Here is a 21,844-nt window from a genome sequence, read left to right as displayed (position 1 = left end):
ACACATCTACATATACAAGAGAGGTTCTAAAATATTTTTCAAGTTGTCATAAATTTCCATAATCCAATGCCAGTTTTCACCTTGCCCGAAAAGACTGAAAACATAAAATAAAAGCAAAAATCTTTTTTTCAATGTAACAGTGAAAATTATGCACCAGAATTCATATATCCAAAACAGAGTGTTTTTCCCAGTGTAAACTGGTTTATGTGGTTGCTTCTCCTTCTTCTAGTTATTCAAATCTGCATTTATCAGAAGCTATTTCAACAGAACTGAAATCTTGCTTTTGAAAACATAAAATTTATCTCATTAGACACTTTGGACTTCTTTTACACTACAGGCAGTCATTCAGAGTTTCCATATTAATTTCCCCAGTGGTTGGGTAATTGCTTAAAATTATTTCTCCTTAAAATATAAGCATAAACCCACCATTTTCTTCTTCTAATTAAAATGTGAGCAATTTACTTTTTCCTAATTTATTCTCTCTGAAAAAAAAAAAGTTAACATCTGATAAAACATTAATTTACCTCATTGTTGTATTCCTCCCAGACTTTTTAATCAAAAAGTGACTTGCTCTGTAACAAGTCAGCAGATGGAGGAAAATAAATCCTTAGAGAAATTTTTTCAAGATAGTCCGGGGCAAGAAAATCTCAAGAGGAATCATGTACTTGCAGATTTATATGTGCAAATTCTGTGTTTATTAACCTACCCTCACTGCAAAGGGTCCTCAGTGCTTTAACAGGATGAGAGTGAAACCTTTAGGCAGTGTAATGAAATGTCCAGCTATGTTATGGCTGCCTAACAGCAAGGTGATACCAACAGGTTGCAGCAGTGCATGTTTAAATTCATGAATTTATGTATCACCTCATCTACATTAAATCATTGTTTTCTTGACATTCTTTACTAAAAATCAGACTGGATTTTTTTAAATTTTTTTTTTTTACAAACAAAGGCTAGCATTTAATACACTTTCTGTGCTGTGAGAGTGTAAACCAAGGCAGTTTCTGTGGACTACAAAGTCTGCTTCAATCTAATTTCCTGTGGAAATTTTGGTATGCCATGTAGTCACATTAATTATAATGAAATGAAGTATCTTTCTCTGACCTCCAGCATATATTCAAATGTGAGATGGCATATTTTATTGAAATTTGGCCATTATGTGCTACTTCTTGTAATAAACAGAAAATCAGCTTTATGTTGAAGCCAAAAGGATTTTTTCATTAGTCTCCAAAAGGCATCTGTTTCAATTGCTTTTTTCCCAGTCTCTGGAAATAATTATTCTAATTGGGATTCATTGTGAAAGGAAAATAAAAACACTTTTGCATAAGAATTAGAATTTAAATCTTTGGATAATATTAATTTGCAGAGGATAAACAGAAGTTGAATGTTAGTGAGGAAAATGTCCCAAGCACTTTTGAATGATGAGGTGAAAGACTACTTGAACCATGGCTAAGAATCTATTTGACAACAGGTCAAACAAACAGCTGTCAAAGCTGGTCTAACAACAACCTGTATCAGAAAATAGAAATCAGTTTATTTCTGTACCTATGCATCTAGATTTTTCACTATCAGACTAATAAATTTCTACTTGCACTTAAGAAGATTCAAGTAATTTAGGAGATTTTGGGAAGGAGAGGAAGGAGGTCTTTACAATTTCTGTGAAGATTTTAAGAGTATTTTTATTGAAATGTGTCAGTAATCAGGATGAATAGGTAAAATTTGTTTTCTTTTGGAACCTTTCAAACCTGGAGTAGGATAATAAGTATATCTTCTTGGAGGAGAAAAAAACCCACCTCCTTCTGGGAAGGAGATCTTTACAATTTCTGTGACCCATGACAATCCAGTAAAGCACTAAATCTTTTGCTTCACTTTAAACACAGCGACTCCAATTGATTCCCATGCTAGATACAGACCAAAGTGTTTTGCTGTATTGACACTCAGCTCCATAAGAGGTAATTAAATATTTAGATAAGGGTTCTTAAGTATATAGCAAGTGAGAAAATATATTTACCTTTAGCAAAATTAGCATACCTAAATATGTAGATGTATAAGTACTGCAGTGTTGTTCACAATACAGTGCAATATTGGGTAGAAACACCTGAGCTCATTCTTTTACAGAAGCTCAGTTCAGGTTTGCTGACAGACAAACAGGAAACCTGTGGAGGAACAATGGTGCGTCATGTGTAATATGCAGACATTTTCTACTATCTAAACTGCACTGCTGAATTTAGAAATGTTCCTATGCTTTAGAGACTGTTTGGCAATAAACTCTCCTGTGGTTTTACTTATCATTTGAACAGCTAATTCAGAGAAGTGTAAAGAAATGAGGAATGGGAGAGGTTTAAGCAAGCACATGATTCCTTTATTATTAATATGTTAATAGTTAAGTCATGGAGGTGCCCTAATGGGAAAAGCTATGTAAAGCTACACCAAAATATTCTTGATATGCTTACCAACATCTCTGATTAGTGAAAGTATATGACAGAGCCAAAGATAATTACTAACCAGCAATTTATGACATGAGCTGTTACCACTAAGCAATCACATGCTGAACCTGATAAAAATCTGATCCTGGGACAGAACTGGGTTATTTTATTATTATTGTTATTCAGAGGAAACAGACTTTCCAAAGAGGCTTGAGGAACATATGATATTCTTCAAAGGAGAAGAATTTTTTTTTAATTTCTCAAAAAAACCTTTAGAATTAAAGTTATCAAATAGCCTACTTTCCTGGGCTTTTCTTTTTTTCCTTTTTTTCCCCCCTCCAAGAAGATATAGTTATTATGCTACTTCAAGTTTGAAAGGTTCAAAAAGGAAACAAACTTTACCTATTCAACCTGATCATTGACAGATTTCAATAAAAATACTCTTAAAATCTAGACTGCACTTTAAATCAATAAAATTTTAACAGAATTCTTACATAATCAGCTTTTTAATTAAACAGCCATGAAAAAAAAAGCTTTTTGGCTTATTTTTTGACTGTGTCAATCTAATTTCACTTAAGCAGCACAAATCAAGGTATGATTAGCTTTTCAAAGCATAATTATTCCCACTAAAATAAATCTTGTTGCTGAGCGCAGCAGCCTTTGACATCAATAATGATAACAGAAGAGGCAAATTCCATTGAGACAGCTCTAGTTCTGCTGTCATTGAGACATTAGAGAAAAAAAAACCCCAAAGTGTACAGCTCAATGCTTAGTATGTATTTCAAGGTCACTCATTCAGATCCAAATGAGAAAAAGTTACTATTTTTGAAAGCTGATATATCATATAGAGTAAGTCTTAATGTAGTGACTAGTACCAAGTGCTCCAGTGGGAACATGCATCATGTCAGCTAGCAATTTGATTAGCAGTAAAGGAAAAACATCACAAGAATAAATGGAAGTGGAGAATACACTAGTGTTTTTATGCATCCTACTCAGGGAAACTATATCATAAATTCTAAGAATTTGGAAAAATCAGCTATAAATATGTTAACAGTAAAGTTATTGAAACTACTTATATGAATTTTTAGTTGGAACCAAAGCATCAATCATCTTTACTAACTTCAGTGGAAGCTGTGAGAGTGCTTACTAGGACAGAGATTTGCCTCATACGTTTAATACAGACAAACATCCAGTGGAGAACAAGAAACCATTAACACTTCCCCACTCCCCAAAAGATCCTATATTTAATACAGAGAGAACCAATCCCTGATTCATTAAGATGAACTTAAACTGGTGGGTTGTAGGTGGGAAGCTGGTGGAAACTAAAAAAAAATCAACAACAAATCCAGAAATAGAGAACTGTTAAAGAACTGGGAAATGAGAAAGATAGTCAAAGAAAGAAAAGGTTTTCAAAAGTATTCAGGGAATATTCAACAGAAAAGAGGGACTGAAAGCTTGAATTTAATAGAGGTCAACACAAGAAATTTTGAGATCACCATTACAGGCTATTTATTCATTCAGAAGACACGGCTGAATTTATCAAGCAGAAGACACTGAACTAGTAATAAAGTTGTATGCAAAGAAAATTATAACTGAGAAGACACTACAAATAGATTTTTAAAGACAACTTGCCTGAAAACCGAGGAGTTTTTCACTAGGCTTAATATGCCTCTGAAATTCACATTCGACTGGTTGTATTACTTTGATGCCATCTTCATAAAAAACATAAAACATGTTCCCAATTCCCAGACCTTAGGGACAAAAACACATTGAAATGTATAAAATTAAATAAGGACAAAAAAGAAAATCCTTGTCTAGAACTAAAAACCTAATCACAATTTGGTACGAGATCAGTTTGTTAATGTGCATAATAGTAACACAGCTAAACCTATGGGATCTTTTGTTGTAAAACTAAAACAAAACTGTTACATTATTTAGAATTTTACATAGTTTTTTTTCCCATTGGCAAGACAGTGTGTTAATTACTACAGATCTAGAAATACACAGTTTGACAGCTGCAGCAACAAAAGTGATCTTGTGAAATCATCTACACTGAAATCAAATAAATATAAATTTTCTATGTATGCTTTTTTTACTTTTGCTTAGGGATGGAGGACAATATAATTTGTGTACAACATAAAATAGAAGACATGAGTCTTTGTTATAAACTTTGTATTTCTGTCAGAAAAGAAAATATTTTCCATTTCATTTTATTACAGAGACAGAGTTGGGCAGACATTGATTCCAAGGTTGAAGGGCCATAGGTGTTTACAGAATTTTTCTTATTCAATCCTTCTTCCACAATGTTGCTGAAATACATGATGCTAAGTTTTGTGCAGAAGGTGGGAACCAGATCTGTAGCACGAAGTCTCACAATATCTGTGATTATGGTCACGACCACAGAAAAGGACAGTCTCACTAGTTTTCTGTGTGCCAATTAAGATAACAGTTGTTGATTTGCTATGTGGATGCTATAATGGATGATCAGCTCATATTCATACAATTATTTGAAGAAAATCATAGTACTCAGAAAATCATATATATCAACTATAACCATTCTGACAACTAAACTGTTGGCTACAATGGTAAAAGTCTGCATCCATCCTAAGCACAGGACCTAAGCTTTCACTTGACATAACAATATTTGGTACAGGAACATGGAGGAGTCAAACCCATGAAAAAGAAACTCGAATCTGAAATTCTGCATATCCTAAACTCTGAGGGAAAACCAATGTTAATAGAGAGAGAACAGGTCTTAAGACAAAATAAAATAATAAGAAAATCAAGAGGGGGTACAGGGAATGAATGTTTGTGTATGTATGTATATATGCATTTATGTACACATGTACACAAAAGTTTCCAATCCCCATTAGGAATCACATTGCTAACACAGTTCTTTAAAGGTTGTAGTATTTAGAAGGTTGTCAGGCTATTCCCAGAACAAACACATTCGATTATGTTTCAGAAATCTTGTGGAATCATTTCCCATTTCTCGCCAAATTTTCCCAGAAAGAGAGACAGTCTCCAGGCAGGGTTTTCCTCACTTTATATTGAATCTATCTATTGACAGGCTAGCAACGATTGGGAGAGAAAATTGCCTATGCTGCATGAGGTGTATCATATAAGCAGGCTTAGGTTCATGGAAAGCTCCCCAGTCATGTCTGTTCAGAGCACAGGGTGTACTCAGGGCAATAAGGCCGCTCTGGCCAGTGGGCACCTGTGTGCCTTGTGTGCAGATAAACCACACAGCCTGTACGAGACAGCACGTTCAGGTCTCTCTTCAGAGAATGCCTGACACTGTATCATGTAAGAACAGCTGAAATTTGCAGATAAGCCTGAGTGATGTTAGGCTGCCTGTACCAATGAACACAGCGTAGAGATCAATAGCTGAGCAACTGGCACACTGCGCCTTGGGGATGAATACGTGAACATGGCTGGGCACAAAACAGGGCTTTCCCTTCTCCATCCTTTCACTGGCTGAAGTGTATTATGGCTATTAGCAGGATAAGCAATACCAGAATGTGAGGAAGTAGCTCAGATGACAGCCCCAGGTGACCCAGACATTTGGTAATCAGGCTCCTAAACCTCCACCTCAGGTACCAATACTCCAAAGAAATATTTCACATGTACAGGTATTATTTATGACTAATAAACAGCCCAAAGTTTTAGGGCTTTATTTCTAAAGTCTGGATAATAATGTTAATCAAACTGTTCTACAAAAACAGTGAAGGACATAGAGTATGAAATGTCCTTCTTCCATTTCAATACCAAGTTAAGGAAGTCAATTCATATAACAAAACTTTACCTCTGGATCCAATTAGTTAATTCCCCTTTCCAACTTATTATGATGCAAAACTCTTCATTTGAGTGAGTGGCTACAGGTACCTGTACAAATATCCAATCTGCATAAATATCTAATCCCCTCAGCAAGCCACTTTTTCAGAACTACAGGAGCTGTTCCTTTTTAACTCAATTTTGCTACCCTCCTCCCACTAAATAAAATCCTGCACTTTTTTAATGCAGTGCCAGAAGCGACAGATAAATAGATTTGTTTTATTTAGACTAAATTGATACTTAAAACTGGCTAACTGTTTTTTTTAATGGTGGTGGTTGGGATTCTTTTGCATATATACTAATAGATTTGTATTTATTTATATATTACATTATTACTGTAATACACATGTACCTTCAAAATCCTTTTTGAAGATTTTCTGATGCAAGTGGTTTTGATAAAGATTTTGTGAACTTGATACAGATATATCTATAGGCATTAAGACCCATGTATGGTTTCATGATCTTGATTGTCCTACTAATCAGCCATCCCTCCCCTCCTATGTGTTAATACTTTGGTAGCAGATAATGGCAGAGTATGGATGGCCCAGAGAAGCTGGTAGTGATGTTTATTGGCATCTTCAGGGTATTGCTCTCTTGTAAAATATTTCCAATGTTGTAATTAGTAACAGTATTTATTGGAATCACAACAATTGGCCTGCAGTTCTATGCAGAGAGATTGAGAGTACCTGCTCTAGGAGACACAAGATCTGGTACTATACTTTTCTTTTTGATTAGTTTCACATTAGTCACAGAGAAATTTGAATGTCTTTACCATAAGGACTCTGGTAGGCTATTATTTTTAATTCGTATTTTTTATCACAGAAGTTAAATTTTCCTAGGTGCATTCTAATGACTGAAAGCAACAAATTGACTTGAAAAGACAAAAAATTAAAAAATCAAGGCGATACTAATAATTTTTTCAGTTTTGAGATAAAATATACTTGATGCTTTCCCAACAAGAGATGAGAACTGCATACTTTTGAGAATTTGGTACAAATTTGTTGCATATCAGTTTAATCATTAACAGTGTAATTGTATGAAACTCTAATCACTTGTAATCTGCAAGGCCAATAGAGCAGGAGGATAAAAGCTGAGCTCCACTACAATCACAGAAATTATTGCTTGTACCAGCAGAGCAAATGGTAAAACAGGTATCAAAAATAAAAGTAGTTTATATTTATAAATACAATGGGAATGCCAAAGGCTACTACATAGGCAAATGAAATGTCAGATTTTTAAATCTTTAAATGAATTTTAAAAAAATTAAAAATATACAGAAATACCATTTCTAGCATGAATTTACAGCAAAGCCTGATTCACTTGTTATCTTGTATTATCAATCTTCCAATGGAAATAATTGAAAAAATTTCTTACTACTGAAAAGTTTTAATTCTTAAATTGCAACTTTAGATGGAAGAACAGGCTACTTAGAGCAACAAAATGGGAACTCATGACAACTCTTAGATTATGGTATTTTTCTGGAATATGAGGATAATTTTTGAGATCATGTAATATAGATGAAAATAAATACCTATCTTTGGCTTGTAAAAAGTATTTCCATGATTTTTATGTTAATAACACCTGATTGTGTCTTTATTTATGTTTATCCTTCAGTTCATCACAAACATCCATTCCTTCCCCCAACATTTGTTTACAAACCTTTCCTGAATATAAGAATAAAATGCTTAGTTTAATTACATAACAACAGGTATGTCAATTTTAAACTTTTTAAGATTATAATTTTGTCAAATAAGAGAGATTCATAGAAGAAAATCAATCTCAACAGCCTATAGGCTGACTGGTTAGAAGTTTTACCATGACAACAATCAAAGGTCTACATTTTAAATCTGAGCTTCTCGTTGTGTATCTTCAAACAATTGTCAAAACTGCGAACAACTCATTTCCTTCTCTCTCCCAAAAAGGAAAAGCAGTTCACAAAAGTATGAACATTTATAGGATTCATTTCCACTTTAATATTTTTCAGTCAAATTCCTTAGTGTTGCAAGGGGGTAGGTAGTTACTGTAACTGTAGAGTACAAAAAACACAGATACACATACACAAGAAACAACAGATGAGCATTTCATCACACTACAGAAAATATGAACAAAAGTAATCTCCATTAGTACCTTGCTCTCGCCATAATATGTTTGCAACTGCAGCATGTAAGAGAAAGAAAGAACAGAAAATACAAGTGAACAAGGGAAAAAAAGAAAGATACTTCAATTCTGAAATAATTATAATGTTTTAACCTCTGATTCACTAAAATACTCTTGCAGGTAAACCACTGGAAACAGTAAATTAACAACAGTTCTCTATGTCATGTGACTAAATTGTGATTAGCCATAGTAGTTATTTAGGACAAGGTAAACCCCATCACTCCTACTAAACCCCTCCAAGCTAACTCCATTACACCATTAACCATTGTCAGCAGTGTGGTTTATAATCCATTACAAAAAACATGTGCACTTTTCATGCCTGTAAAAGATACATATTAATGAAAGGTGATGCAATTTTCATGATTTCCTTTAAACCCTGGACTTTGAAGAGAATAATTTCAGAACATATTTATGAGAGAGATATGAAAAATTAAAATATACACAGGATATTTTTCTGTATGGCTGTAGCTCAACCATGCTACCAAAATTGCCATGCTGTATAATGTGCACCATTCTCTTTGGAAGACCAAGAATGGAATTATAAGATGGCATGGTAAGCAACTAAACTTTAACGTTGAATTTTCCCCTGAAAACATAAATTTTATTTGGCCATCTTGTTTATAATTGGATTTTAGACCTTTGAGACCAATGAAATTATATTATCCTAATATTGCCTCTTTCTGTCTGGGGAGGAAAAAAAAGAAAACAAATATAGTCTTGCAAACTTTTAGTATTTAGAACTCAGCATGCAACAGAATCAAATTTTTAAAACATCCTCACTGAAAACCAACACATATTGCAAAGTAATGAACTTATGAAATTTTAAAAAATCCTAAACATAGGAGAGGAATACAACATAGAAAACACACATATCACACACACACATAATGCAATTGGGAGGTTCTTTGAAACACAGTCCCACAAAAGCTAAAAACGTTAGTGTGCTTTAAAAAAGTTTGCAAAAAGCAATGAAAGACATATTTTAAGGAATTATGTTGGCACACAGAAGTTCCTCATCTGCTGACAGCTGAAGGTTGAGAATGAAAACAGGAACTATCACTCTAGAAAAGGCCTGGGTACTAAGATTTTCCCACATCATTTGTACTTCAACAGACAGGAGAGGGAAAACACAGCCCTGGGATCTGACCTTTGGGTCTGTTAGTGCAGCCAGTTTTGGATTCACCCTCCTGTCGGTGCAGCTAGCCTGAACTTCATGGTTTTGTCTTTGAGGGTATCCAAAAGATTTCTAAGGACTTGCTAAACAACATCCCCTACACCCACCCTGCCAGCCACCACACTGCAGAAGGCTGTCAGGCTGACCAGCACTTTTTTCCCTCTGTAAATCCATCATGATTGCTCCTAATCACCTTCTAGTTCTGGGAATAGTTTTCAGGGTGAAATGCTCCATCTCTATTCCAGAAATCGACATGAGGCAGATGCTCCTATCGTGTTTTGGATTCTCCCTCTTGCCCTTGAAAAGCGGCGCTGGCTTTCTTACAGTCTGCAGGAACCTCCTTGATCACCATGATCCTTCACACATTGACAAGAGTCCCCTCACGATGCCATGGGCCAGTTTTTCCAGCTGGGTTCACCCTATCCAGGCCCTTTCAGCTGTGAAAGTTCACTTCATTTAAATGGTCTCAATCAGATGCTATACACCACGGATTGAAAAAGCTTCCTTGCCAGAGGATGACTTCCCAAACCTTCCCACTGCTGTCACATTCCTAAGAACAGTTTTGCTAGGAAAGACAGATGTGGAAAAACCTGCAGTACAACTTGTCCCCTTCCAGATTGTTTGCCATCAGGTCCCCATCCCCCTCAGCAGGCTCACATTCCCCCTTAACCTTCTTTATCACGCTGATGTCTCTGTAGAAGCCCAACTTTTCTCATTCACCAGACTCAGCTGCAAATGGGTTCTGAACTTTAAAATTTATCCCTACATGCCTAGACAGTATCTCCAGATGCAAATCACAATTCTGTATTTGCCTATATTGTGTTACACAGTCTTTCTTATTAAATAAAGCAAATTCATTTCCCCAGGGCAATCTGGAAGATTTCCTTTAAAATTACTTTTCTCTTCACATTGTGAGGAAAAAACCATGTAATACATGACACTTGAGGTCCCATAAATACAGCCATAATGTTATACAGTTCATCAGTGTTTTTCTAGGGGTGACATAGGAAAGAAAATAAAAAGTAATTACAATCACAGAAGTGTGGGAAATTGTACAGGATCAAACAAAATTATTTAAGATGCTAAGTACAGAACACGCTAATTTATGTTAATGTAAAATGATATGTATGATTCTGAGCTTTGCTCAAGAAAAAGGGCAGGATAATAAAAGTGCTTTAAAAGCCTCACATATTAATTTTAAAATTGGCAAATCAGCTAGAAAAAAATTGAGATATAATTTAAGAATGCAATATAATATTATAAACAACAGCTACAATCTTACCTAAGAGATCAAGAAACCTCTTTTTTTTCTAATCAGACCTATAACTTCTTTTCAGGAAAGATGTCAAGTCTCGAGATAAAGAGGTCAATGCTGGAACAAGTACAGCATGTGTAGATATAAAGTATGCTAAGGAACATATTGTTTGCCTTCCTTTTTGGTTAAGCCAAAATTAACATTTTCCAGACACACTTTATACTAAATTCTCAACCATTTGTAAAATCCACTATGTAAGCATACAGAATTAGTGACAGATCTCAGGAACATGTTCTGGTTTCAAGAGAGAGCACTATCTTCTCTTTTGCCACGATTCCACAGAGTTATTAAACAGTACTAGGAGATGTGCTGGGAGCCTTGCAGAAGACATTGTATTCCAAAAGTTTGTGACCTTGACCAGGTTATGTGTTCAACATGGGGCCTTGTGACAAGGAAGCCTGCATGTCACATGGGTACCTGCTGCAAGGGTAGGTGCTGGAATGCCCACAAAAACCTGTGCTGCACACTCACGGGCCTTGTGACAAACTACAACCTGCCATAAGATATACGGCTTTCTTTGTTACACCAGATAAAACCACTACAGCACCCAGGGAGCAGGAACCTCTCCATGAGCAGGATCTGTGCAGCTTGCTGGGGGAAAATCCACCCACAAATAATCCCACGCTGCATAAATAAATCTGTGATGCCTAGCATGTGAAGGGTTGCATGATTTACTCACTACCTATATTTCTCTTTTTATTATATCTTATTAAAGCAGCTATTTTATTACATCATTTGTTGTTGGGCCTTTATACTGTCATCAAAAAGAAGTCTGCATTGTTCCTTCTTCTCCCTTGTCCCCCAACAATGCAAGACATGGGAGAATCCAAGTTTTCTTGAAAGAGGTTTACTTTCTTATTATTTTCTTTTTCTTTTCAAGCACACTTACAGCTCCATAAAAATGACTCTTCATTGTCCTTCCACAGCTATTCTATGGTTTTTCTGTACAGCCCCAGCCTTTGATTAGGAGCAGCTAATATAACATCTGAATCCCTGTTCTTCATCTTTGTTATACGTTGAGTTGGTTGAATAGTAATAGGTTGCACATATTTCACAAAACTCTGTTCTTAGTAATTCATGAAATTCTGCAGCAGATTAATAGCAGTGTAAATTCTTATACACTTTGGATGGAAACAACAACTGCAAATATCCATGGTATTTCTAGCACTAAATGAATGAGGGTACTGCAATATCACTTTGCAAATAAATTCTGTATCCTTCTCTTTCTTCTTGCATTGGTAATAAATTTCATTGCATTTACTTTTCTGTCTCAATAGACAATTTCAAAGATTTCAACTGTCAACTAGTGTTATTCCTCCCTACTTTTCTTTTCTTGAAACATTCAATGCATTTTGGAAATAAAGTGTGTGTGTGTAGGCAAAATTTACCTTGAGTTTCAAGACTAAAGGTAACTTTTCTACTTCCTTTTGGCATTATTAACTATTCAAATTTTCAGTAATCAGCATGCAATATTATATATCCAGACATACTAAAACAAAATGGATATTAATTAAAAGATAGGAAGCCACTGTCCCTTTCAAAGCCTTCAATTCCATGATGGCAAAAGGTCACAAGCAGATGTAATAGAAGATAGGACAGTGAGAGAAATGTAATAAAGTCATACAAAAAAAATGTGTAGTTCAACATAATTTTTCAGAATTGTACTATCATCATCTGCTGTACTTTCTATTGCATTAAAAGAGTAATTTCAAGATGTTTAAAGTGATGTTGTCTCCTTACTTCACTCATAGCCACCACCATTGCCAACTGTTCTGAATAATCCGAAACACAGGATAAAGACAGTGTATAAGTTACTCTCTTTTCTCACAATTCTGATTTATAAAAACCTGCCCTTATGTTATGGGGTAAATCTATAACATAATTACTATATTTTTGCTGAACAACAGACATTTTTAATTATTATTTTTATATTAGAAATAATTGTGTTAAAAGTGAATATGAGGTTGACATGAGTTACATTTTTGCTGAGATTCCACAATCACATACCTACTTTTAATTTCATTCTTTTTCTATAAGAAATTCAGATTGGTTTTGTTTATAAACAAATGCAAATATATAAAACCTAATTTATTTTTGAAGCCAATACTTTTTAAAAAGTTATCTATTGCTTGCTTCAAATATTTTAAAATTAATTGCCATTACAAATTCTAGGCTGTTCTCATGTGATATGCACTTCAATTTCATTTTAGGTTAATACAATAACCAAAGATCTGGTTTATATATATTAGACTATTATTTATCAGTTAAAAGTCAACAGTTGACACTTTAATTTTGGTCAAATATGAACATGTTACCTTATTTTTCTACATTTTATATAGCTCTTTATAATGAATCATGCATAAATCCTTTCCCATAGCACATTAACTCAATCCAGTGTACACTAGCAGGAAGAAAAAATGGTTCATGAGCTGAATTACTTGGGAAGTTTGAAACTAAGTCTTTGCCCACAATGCTGTCAACAAGTATAAACTTGTTTAGGTCTGCCATAAAATAAAATGCCAGCATAAATTATCTCTGAGAAAATTAGGTAAATAGGTACCATTCAGTATCAGATGTGACAGGAAGATTCTATTAAAATTGCATAAAGCCTTTCAGAGAGAATTTAGGCCATAAATCACAGTCAAAAGGCTTTTAGTCTTATTCCCAGGTCTAGACAGTGGAGATGCTGTGTTGCTTATGATGGCCATAAAACTGTCAAGCCAGTAGCATTCAGACCACATAATCTTTTTAGGTGATAAGACTACGACATTACCTAAAAAAGTCACAGTTAGAAATAGAGCTACTTAATGGCATGGAACAGTTATATTATTTTTTTTTAATTTAGTCCTAAGATACAGTGCAAGAGAGATACAAAAAGAGAACTTTTGTTCTGCTTTTTGGGACTAAGTGAAAAAAACTGTAGGATAAATTACTTTGCCTATTTAATGATGTCATAGTGGGTGAATTCAGTAACACAACAGCCTGTGGTTGATAACTAAAATAAAAGCTACCAAATATTAAAAGTTCATCAAGTATCTTCAAATTGGTCTGGGAAATGTCCTAATAGTTTTACTTTATAACTCTCTATCATGACAGCTGTCTCCCCAAGGTGCATACATGTCACAAAAAAAAATTTAGAGAAACATCTAAGAAGTCATATTAATCAATCACAAACTGAATTGCACTATGTAACACAATTTTTTAGAAATAGTTAGGAAAAGGTAAAATATAAAAAAAGCCCCAAACCACAAACCCACAGAACTATTTCACTTCAAAGGCAACAGCATGAGTTTTATGATCTATGGCTCTAGTACAGTAGAACTAATCTAAATTGAAACAGAAAAGAAACTAAAGCACATATAAAGTACCTGTCAAAGTTATCCAGAAACCGCCAAAAATATGGATTTTTAAAGTTACTTTACTTCAAAATATTTTAGTAGTAGCTAAAAAAAATAAGTACTTAAAAATTACCCCTGAAAATATTCACTTGTCTTTGATGATGACTGTTTTTTATTTTCCTGTTTTCTATATTACCAGATTTTCTTCTTTAGGAAAAAAACCCCTTATATTCAGTGTAATCTGATATTCCATATGTGTATCAAATTACAGTGATATATTCTACTCTATTATTTACATTAAATATTCTATTATTAGCTTAAGTCCTCCTAGCTATCTTTTTTCTAAGTTAATAAAATAGTTTATTTGGTATATTTAGCTATGTATTATATTCCATAGTCAGTTAATGTTACTTTCATTAAAAAATTTAAAATTTGGACCAATTCCATTGGTCCTACTACTATTTCAATGGAATCTCACAAAATAAATAAATTCCACAGATGGAAGTTGCAATTTCTTCCTCCTCTCTTTCAAATTATTATTCTACCATATATCAACAAAAAATGCAGTAACATGTTTCCCACTCCACCTTTCTCATAAATATACTGTCAAGATACACTGCCAAATTATCTTTGTCCTGTATTTAAATTCTTCAGCTTCCAAACAGGTTTTCAACAACAGCAAGATGACGATTGGTTTGCCATATGGCTTCTAGGAGTTGGGCTGATCCAGTCTGAGTTCGTGATTATCATATGTAGTCATCAGCAGAGAACTACAGTGGAGCTGTCCATTTGTGTGTTCATGCTTTAAATGAAGCTCAGTCCAGTAGTATGGAGGAGGAAGTTACCTGTTAATAAAAGATTTGAGAGTCTCTTAAAATGTACCTGCACGTATTACAAGCTAGAAAATGGAAACCCATCTTTTTTTTTTATCAGTTGCTGCACGGATGCTGGGTGCTAGAATATAGAACCTGTTTACAAAAAGAGAGAAACTGGAGTCCTAAAGAAAATAAGGAATCTTAGTTATGATGAAATCCCATTTTTCTGCTAGCAGAAGAGGTTCCAGCCATCTGGGATTCCTTTATACATTGCAGGAGCAAAAACCCTGGAAAACATCACAGATCGCTGCTAAAGGTAGAAGAAAAGTATTGTCACATAACAGCTATTCAAGGTTTAAATTGTACTGCAATGAACACATTTGAGTTTTTTAATGTTCTGTTGACAATATTCTTCTATAAATATTTTTGTCCTGCATTTGTACAGGAGCAGGATAATAACTGAAACCAGAGCCTGATTGAATACCTTCTACCCTACAAAGGACTAAAACGGAAGGTTAATGATGTGTAGTCAAGACAAATATAAAAAAAAAAAAAAAAAACAGGTCCAAATGCAATGCATAGACTACTTGCTAAAAGTTTCAGCTGGTCTGGTGCTATTAGTTTTGAATACATTTCAGAATACATCATAAATTTTAAGAGTGACATAAAGTACCACTCTATCTGCTCCTAGTAGTTGCCTCACTTCCTGAAACTTAGTAACTCAAGTAGCTGCAGACTAGTTAGAATGGGTTATATGACCCAGACAAAAGAACAGACAACACTTGCACATAATTAAATTCATTAAGAAATCAAAAAACAAGAATAAAGTTATAAGTCAGCTAATATGTTCTAACAGAGACCAGGTCTTCACAGGCAAACCTGATAATTTTTTTAATGTAAATAGGAATTTGGTAATATAAAAATTCATATAGTTGTGACCCATAATTTTGCTAAACATCTGATTTGTTAAGACAGAATATTCTGATTAAATGAATTATTTAATAATGGTAACATATATGTTAATAGAATTAGAAACTGCCAAAATAATTAATCTGAAAATGTAGTTAAATCATTAGTAAAAGGTGAAGGAGAAAGTTCTGGAGCATGTCCAGAGCAACAGGTAGTGAATCGTGTCTTAACCACTTTCATCAATGACCTGCAAAATACAAAATCATTTCCTAAGAATTTCCTAAGTGAATTACCCGTAATGATAAACAACAGCTTTAACAAACTGAATGACTTTGTCAAGTTCATCTGTAACATAAATTATTTTTTTTTATCCAAGTTGAAATGTAGACGTCTTGGCAAACAAAGAACAGACTATGCCTAACTGAGACAGGTGAGAAGGAATAGGATTTGAACAGTGAGGTCTGATAGCATATGGGAGATAAACACATAAACAAACTTCCACTGCTGGTATTAGTTGAAAATAGTGACAAAGGATTGATGTGGAAGAAAATGTACCAAATATATATTTTGCTTTCCAGAACATTAAAAATAACAAATAATAAATTTTCTTGTGCAAAGAGCAGTATTCCTTTCTTAAAAAAAACCAAACTGTACTAAAACAATTAGAATTCTCAAGACAAGAGGACTGAGTACTATGTTAACTATCTTATTACGAGAAACTTATATATTGTATGTGTGAGAATTTGCAATTAATATTAATATATTCATAGGACAAGAATTCTTAAGAGGTCAATTTATTGGAGGGGAAAAAAAGAGAGAGACTCAAAGGAGGCAACTGAAGGAAAAATTGACTTCAAACGGAAACTGAGCATTATTCTGTATTAGTGAAACTGATTAATAAATAAAGCAGAATATCAAGAGAAATAAGGAATTTTTTGATTCTCTGCATGTCTGACTCGGGTATATGCATCTCTGTAAGGACACACTTCAGGCAAACAAAGCATTTGCTCTGTATTCAGGCAGAATGCAATTTAATGTCTTGTGAAATGTAGAAGATAGAATAGATTTAGATAAAATGGTTCCATCATGCTTAAATCTATGAATCCATGCAATACCAGTTCTGAAAAATAAAAATACGTTGGAATGAAAATCAAATGAGATTTTGAACTGCTATTTGTATTTACGAATGTGATTACACCAAAGAGTCCTTCCAACACAGCTGAGCTGTCTCAGGTATTATTAGAGGATCATGACAGTAGGGGAGACTCTTGTGTCCTCAATGAGATTTAGACCAGGTCATTAATCCCCAGAATGTTTTTACCAGTCACCACAGGGGTTGTTCAGCTATCAACCAGACCAGCTATCTCATTCTCAATGGCTGTAACTGCAGGCTTGAGGGAAAATGGAATTCACAGCAAAAAGAGAATTTGCAGTCTCCAGAGAATCAAAACAGCACAGTTCTCACATTCAGAAGTATTTTAGATGCTACTGCTATTATCAACATCAGAGGAATTAAACAGGATCTGATAATAGAGAGCAGTAGAAATTTATCACCAGTACTTGTAAGAGACATTTATATAGGTAATATAAACTAAAACTTTCCATTATAGCTTCACAAATCTAGCAAAAAGGATCCATCTACTGTTGTTAAATATATAAATAAAATTTCAGCTACAGAAGGAGTTAATCAGTAAAAGGCATGGCTAAAGTTAAAGTATTTAAAAATAATTCGATTTCTCTCACCAAAGACACTGTTAAAATGAAAGCATGTTTTCAGAAGTCTTATTTTTAGTGCACATTGAAAAAGGCTGATTTGCTAAGAGGAGGCCAAACTATCCTGGAGACTATCATCCAATGCTAAAAATTTTGCCTATGTGAGACAGAGCAAGGCTTCCCTGTTCAGCGCTGGCATTTACTGAACAGATCTGGATGACAAAGCATTTTCAGAGTATTTTCCATTCACTTCCATCTAGATTACCATCCTGATTATGAACCATTATCATCAAAGTATATTGACTTTTCTTGGCAAGCAGACTTCAAATTTCTGAAACTGGAAACTTCATAATAAACAAGTTCCTAGCACCCTTAATTCATACTTGACATTGTGTAACTTTATTTTTTTCTACCAGCATCACGCTTCCCACAGCTCAGAATAGCTTTGCCTTCATTTCTTTTCTCTTTATAATACAGACATATGCATTACATGCATCCGTATCAACCCTATGAATTATGAAAACCTAGCAATCTGAGAGAACTTTTAGACAGACAAGTGAGGCAAAGTTTTGCTTATTATTTAACAGTCTACTTTTCCATAATGACACTGATTTTTATTTAGTCCAAGGTAGCAGAAAACATAGTATTATCTCTAAGGAGCTGTTTAAATTACCAGTTTGCAGAGAAATCAACTATCCATGCCCTTTCTGTCACAGATACTACTTTTTTCTCAAAGCACTGAACTGAATTTTTAATATATTTGGGATGCATTGAAAGCAAAATTCCACACAAAAATAATAAAAATTTAGGTTTTTGCGTGAAGTAACATTAAACCCCCAAGTTTTCCAATGCACCCAAGCAATGGCTCAGATAAGTACAAAAGTGAACATTAACTATTACACTTCCTAGAAAATAAAATATATGCACTGGTAATGGAATAATGTTCTGCATTTCTTAAGTGGCTTTTGAAATTCTTTTCATGCTCAAGGCAGTGCAATTGTACTTTGTATTTTAGAACTCAACTGTAAAGTTCTCACTGAACTCTCAATAGAAAATCAATTCAATGTTCAGAAATGCTTTTATTTTGCTTTGATTTTTATCTTATATAACATCACAAAGGAGAAAAGCCCGGACTAACTGACAAGTTAGTGAGAAACTGATCTTATTTTATTCAAAACAGTATCCTAAGATTTCCAAAAGGGAGCCCTCTAATAAGGAACTCCAAAAAAGAAAATTTAAAAATGTGTTTAATTTATTCTATTAAAGGAGGATAAAAGCAAAATAATTTATAAAACTGTCATAAACGACAGAAATAGTTTATATCAGATCATAGAGAATCACATTTACATTCATCAGAGGCTATCTTTAGAATATAACTTGTGACCCAATCAATAGGCTTGAAATAGAAATAGCTGTAGCATTGTGCTTAATATGTGTGGGTGGGGTAAAAAAAAGCCCACAATCCTATCCAGGTGGTTTTACCTATGTGATTTTATTCCTTAATAATCCCTAATTTAATGTATGAAGAAGAGTTTTGGAGGAAATATAAAAACAAACAGAAAAGAGTTAATAATGAGTAGCATTATTAACTTCTGATAGCAGCTCTCCAATGCTACCAACTCCTCCCTGCAAAGAAATTTCTTTAGGAAACAACAGCAGCTTTTGAAACTACATCTATAAAAATGTGTACCTTTTTTAATTTGTTCATGTAGTTGTGACAATGATTTTGAGAGTCAGTGCTTTTTTTATTAGAATGTACCTTATTTTTCTTGCATGTACCAAAATGAGATTCTGAACAAACTGGAGTTTAACATGTAAATATCTGCTACACCTAAATTTGAATGCTATAGTTATACATATTTGGATTTTATGAGTATTTACACATGGATCAGTTCTTGGGAATTTTCAAGCACCAAGGAACATAATGGTAAAATGCTTCCCTTCAACATACAACACAGAACTTGCAGAGTAAATCATTTTTATAGGAAGGAAAATGACTATATCTTTTGGATGTACTGTCTTAGAAATAGTTTGTTTTATATTCTGTCTTCCTTCATTTACATCTTTCATGACACCAATGGTCATTCTCACAACTTACTGCTAGTAGATATTAAAGCATTTGTTACAAGCTGTGTTCACTGTATGGCATGTGATTTTACAAATCCTGCTAAGGTAGCAGATCTAAAATTATTACATCATATTACAGGTCCTGAAAAAGTGTTCTGCATTGTTGTGGATATCCCTACATATTCCCAGCAGATCAGATCTGCAGAACTGGACTGACTTAACTAAACTTAAACTGACTAACTTAACTGAAACACTAGCAAACTGGCTAGTTTGCTACAAATAATTTGTTGTTAAGGCCAAACAAGATGTATATAGCAACCTAACACATACATAACCAACTAGAGTTCATCAGGGTCTTGAAATTTGGCAACTTTCACAATATTTTTCACACAATGCAATAGGCAAATGGAAGTGGCCAAGCTACTTCACATTACCAGAAACTCTGCATGATCAAATAACTTATTTATCCTCAGGTGTCTTCCCAAAAATATCTGAGCAGTAATTTTCATGACACTTAAAAAAATCCATGTTAAGGCGTTTGAAAAATTACAGTTATAATTAGTCTTACTTAAAGCAGCTAAGTAAAGATATCAACATTTAGATTACAAAATTTTCCTACATGGAAGATTTCCTCTAAAATATTTCAAACATAGCAAACCTATATGTAACTGAACTCAATGTCCTGTGGCTTGTAAGTGTCAGGCAGACTTGCAGTGCTACTAATTCTGCCACGGGTACCCTGCTGAGTACTTGACACTGCTGAATATGCTTTCAAATGAACAGGAATGTCTTAAGTTAATGCAATCACACTCAGTAGTAAGATAACTATCATTTTACTGGATGTATTTCTAATAAGTATGTAGTGTTCATTAAAATAAGAGATTAAAAAAAAAAAAAAAACAAACGGACAAAGCCAACTAATCAAACCAAACAAAAAATGGGTGAAATATAAACTCAGGAATGGATTTTTCTAAGCAAAGTGAGGTAAGAGGAAAAAAAATACTGTTAGACAAAAAAATACTGTTAGACAAAGAATAGGAAAACAGGGTTTATAAATCCCACAACCATTTAACAGAGGATAAAGAATACTGCTTGTTAGTAGTGATATTGATTTCTTTGGCACATTCAACTCCCAAAATGGAAGTGAATATGCTCATTATTCCTCCACAGGCACAAGGCAGCATGGGCAGGCTGGAACTGCTCTGGACATGCTGGGCACTTCAGCAGGTGAGATCAAGCCATATGATTACTGTCACATCATGAGGCTGATTTTGAATCTTGGTGTGTGTCAAGAACAGACAGGAAGGAAAGGTCTTTCTCCCACACCCCATCAACTACTGGAAAACACATTAATAGTTGCCATATACAGACATCCCTTTTCTTTTTCCCTTCACATTCCATTTGTCAGCAACCCATCTCTCACAAGGAAACTACCAAAAATTTACAAGCAATGTAAAAAATATATTGGTTCACACAATGAATCAGAGATTTCATTTTACTTCTAAATGTACTGCAGATTGTGCACTCTGCCTCCAGTGACTGTTGGATACCATTAATTGAACTTTATTTTTTTAAATCAGCTGTCTGTACAAACTCATTTTAATTTATTTAATGTTTCATAGTTTTAATACTGATTAAATGTTTGAGTGTGGGCGACACGTATTTTTATACTTCTCACAATACTTACGAGTCTTTCGAGCAGAATCTTCCACAAAGAGAGAAGAAATATCCTCATCCACCCCTGCTTCATTCTTTGCAATGCAAGTGTAAGCTCCTGTATCTTCATAGCGCACATTGCTGATGTGAACCTCGCTGCCGTTTGCTGAGAGGAGAGGAAAAAATCAACATGCAGACACGCTAGTGCTTTCGGATTATAAATTCAGAAGGGCTGCTCTGCTTACACTAATTAAACCATTTTCATTCCTGAGTTCATAACTTGGAGGCATGCCAAATTAGTCCAAAGGTATTCAACTGGCTAGTGAATTACATGCACTATTTCATCTCACAGTTATTCAGAGTGCCTCAGTTGGTTTTGTACTTCAGAGACAAATATCAATCTGAGGTTTTATATATATTTAAATTACTATGGTTTTTTTTTT

The 21,844-nt window shown here is 34.1% G+C and overlaps 1 protein-coding gene across 3 annotated transcripts in view; it reads right to left on the bottom strand.

The window, feature by feature from the left end:
- Positions 1 to 21,844, bottom strand: part of FSTL5 (follistatin like 5) — a 270,766-nt gene that overhangs the window by 36,895 nt on the left and 212,027 nt on the right. For 2 of the 3 annotated variants that reach the window (XM_058024913.1, XM_058024911.1), the window contains 3 exons: positions 21,433 to 21,567; positions 8,385 to 8,411; positions 4,056 to 4,174 (listed from right to left, as the gene is read on the bottom strand). In XM_058024913.1, coding sequence (XP_057880896.1) covers positions 4,056 to 4,174; positions 8,385 to 8,411; positions 21,433 to 21,567 — 281 coding nt within the window. The remainder of the gene's footprint in view (positions 1 to 4,055; positions 4,175 to 8,384; positions 8,412 to 21,432; positions 21,568 to 21,844) is intronic. The other variant, XM_058024914.1, reaches the window with a different exon arrangement.

The sequence above is a fragment of the Melospiza georgiana genome, chromosome 5 (assembly GCF_028018845.1).
Source record: "Melospiza georgiana isolate bMelGeo1 chromosome 5, bMelGeo1.pri, whole genome shotgun sequence".
Lineage (NCBI taxonomy): Eukaryota > Metazoa > Chordata > Aves > Passeriformes > Passerellidae > Melospiza > Melospiza georgiana.
Note: the sequence above shows the minus strand (reverse complement) of the source record. Positions and strands in the feature narration are given on the sequence as shown.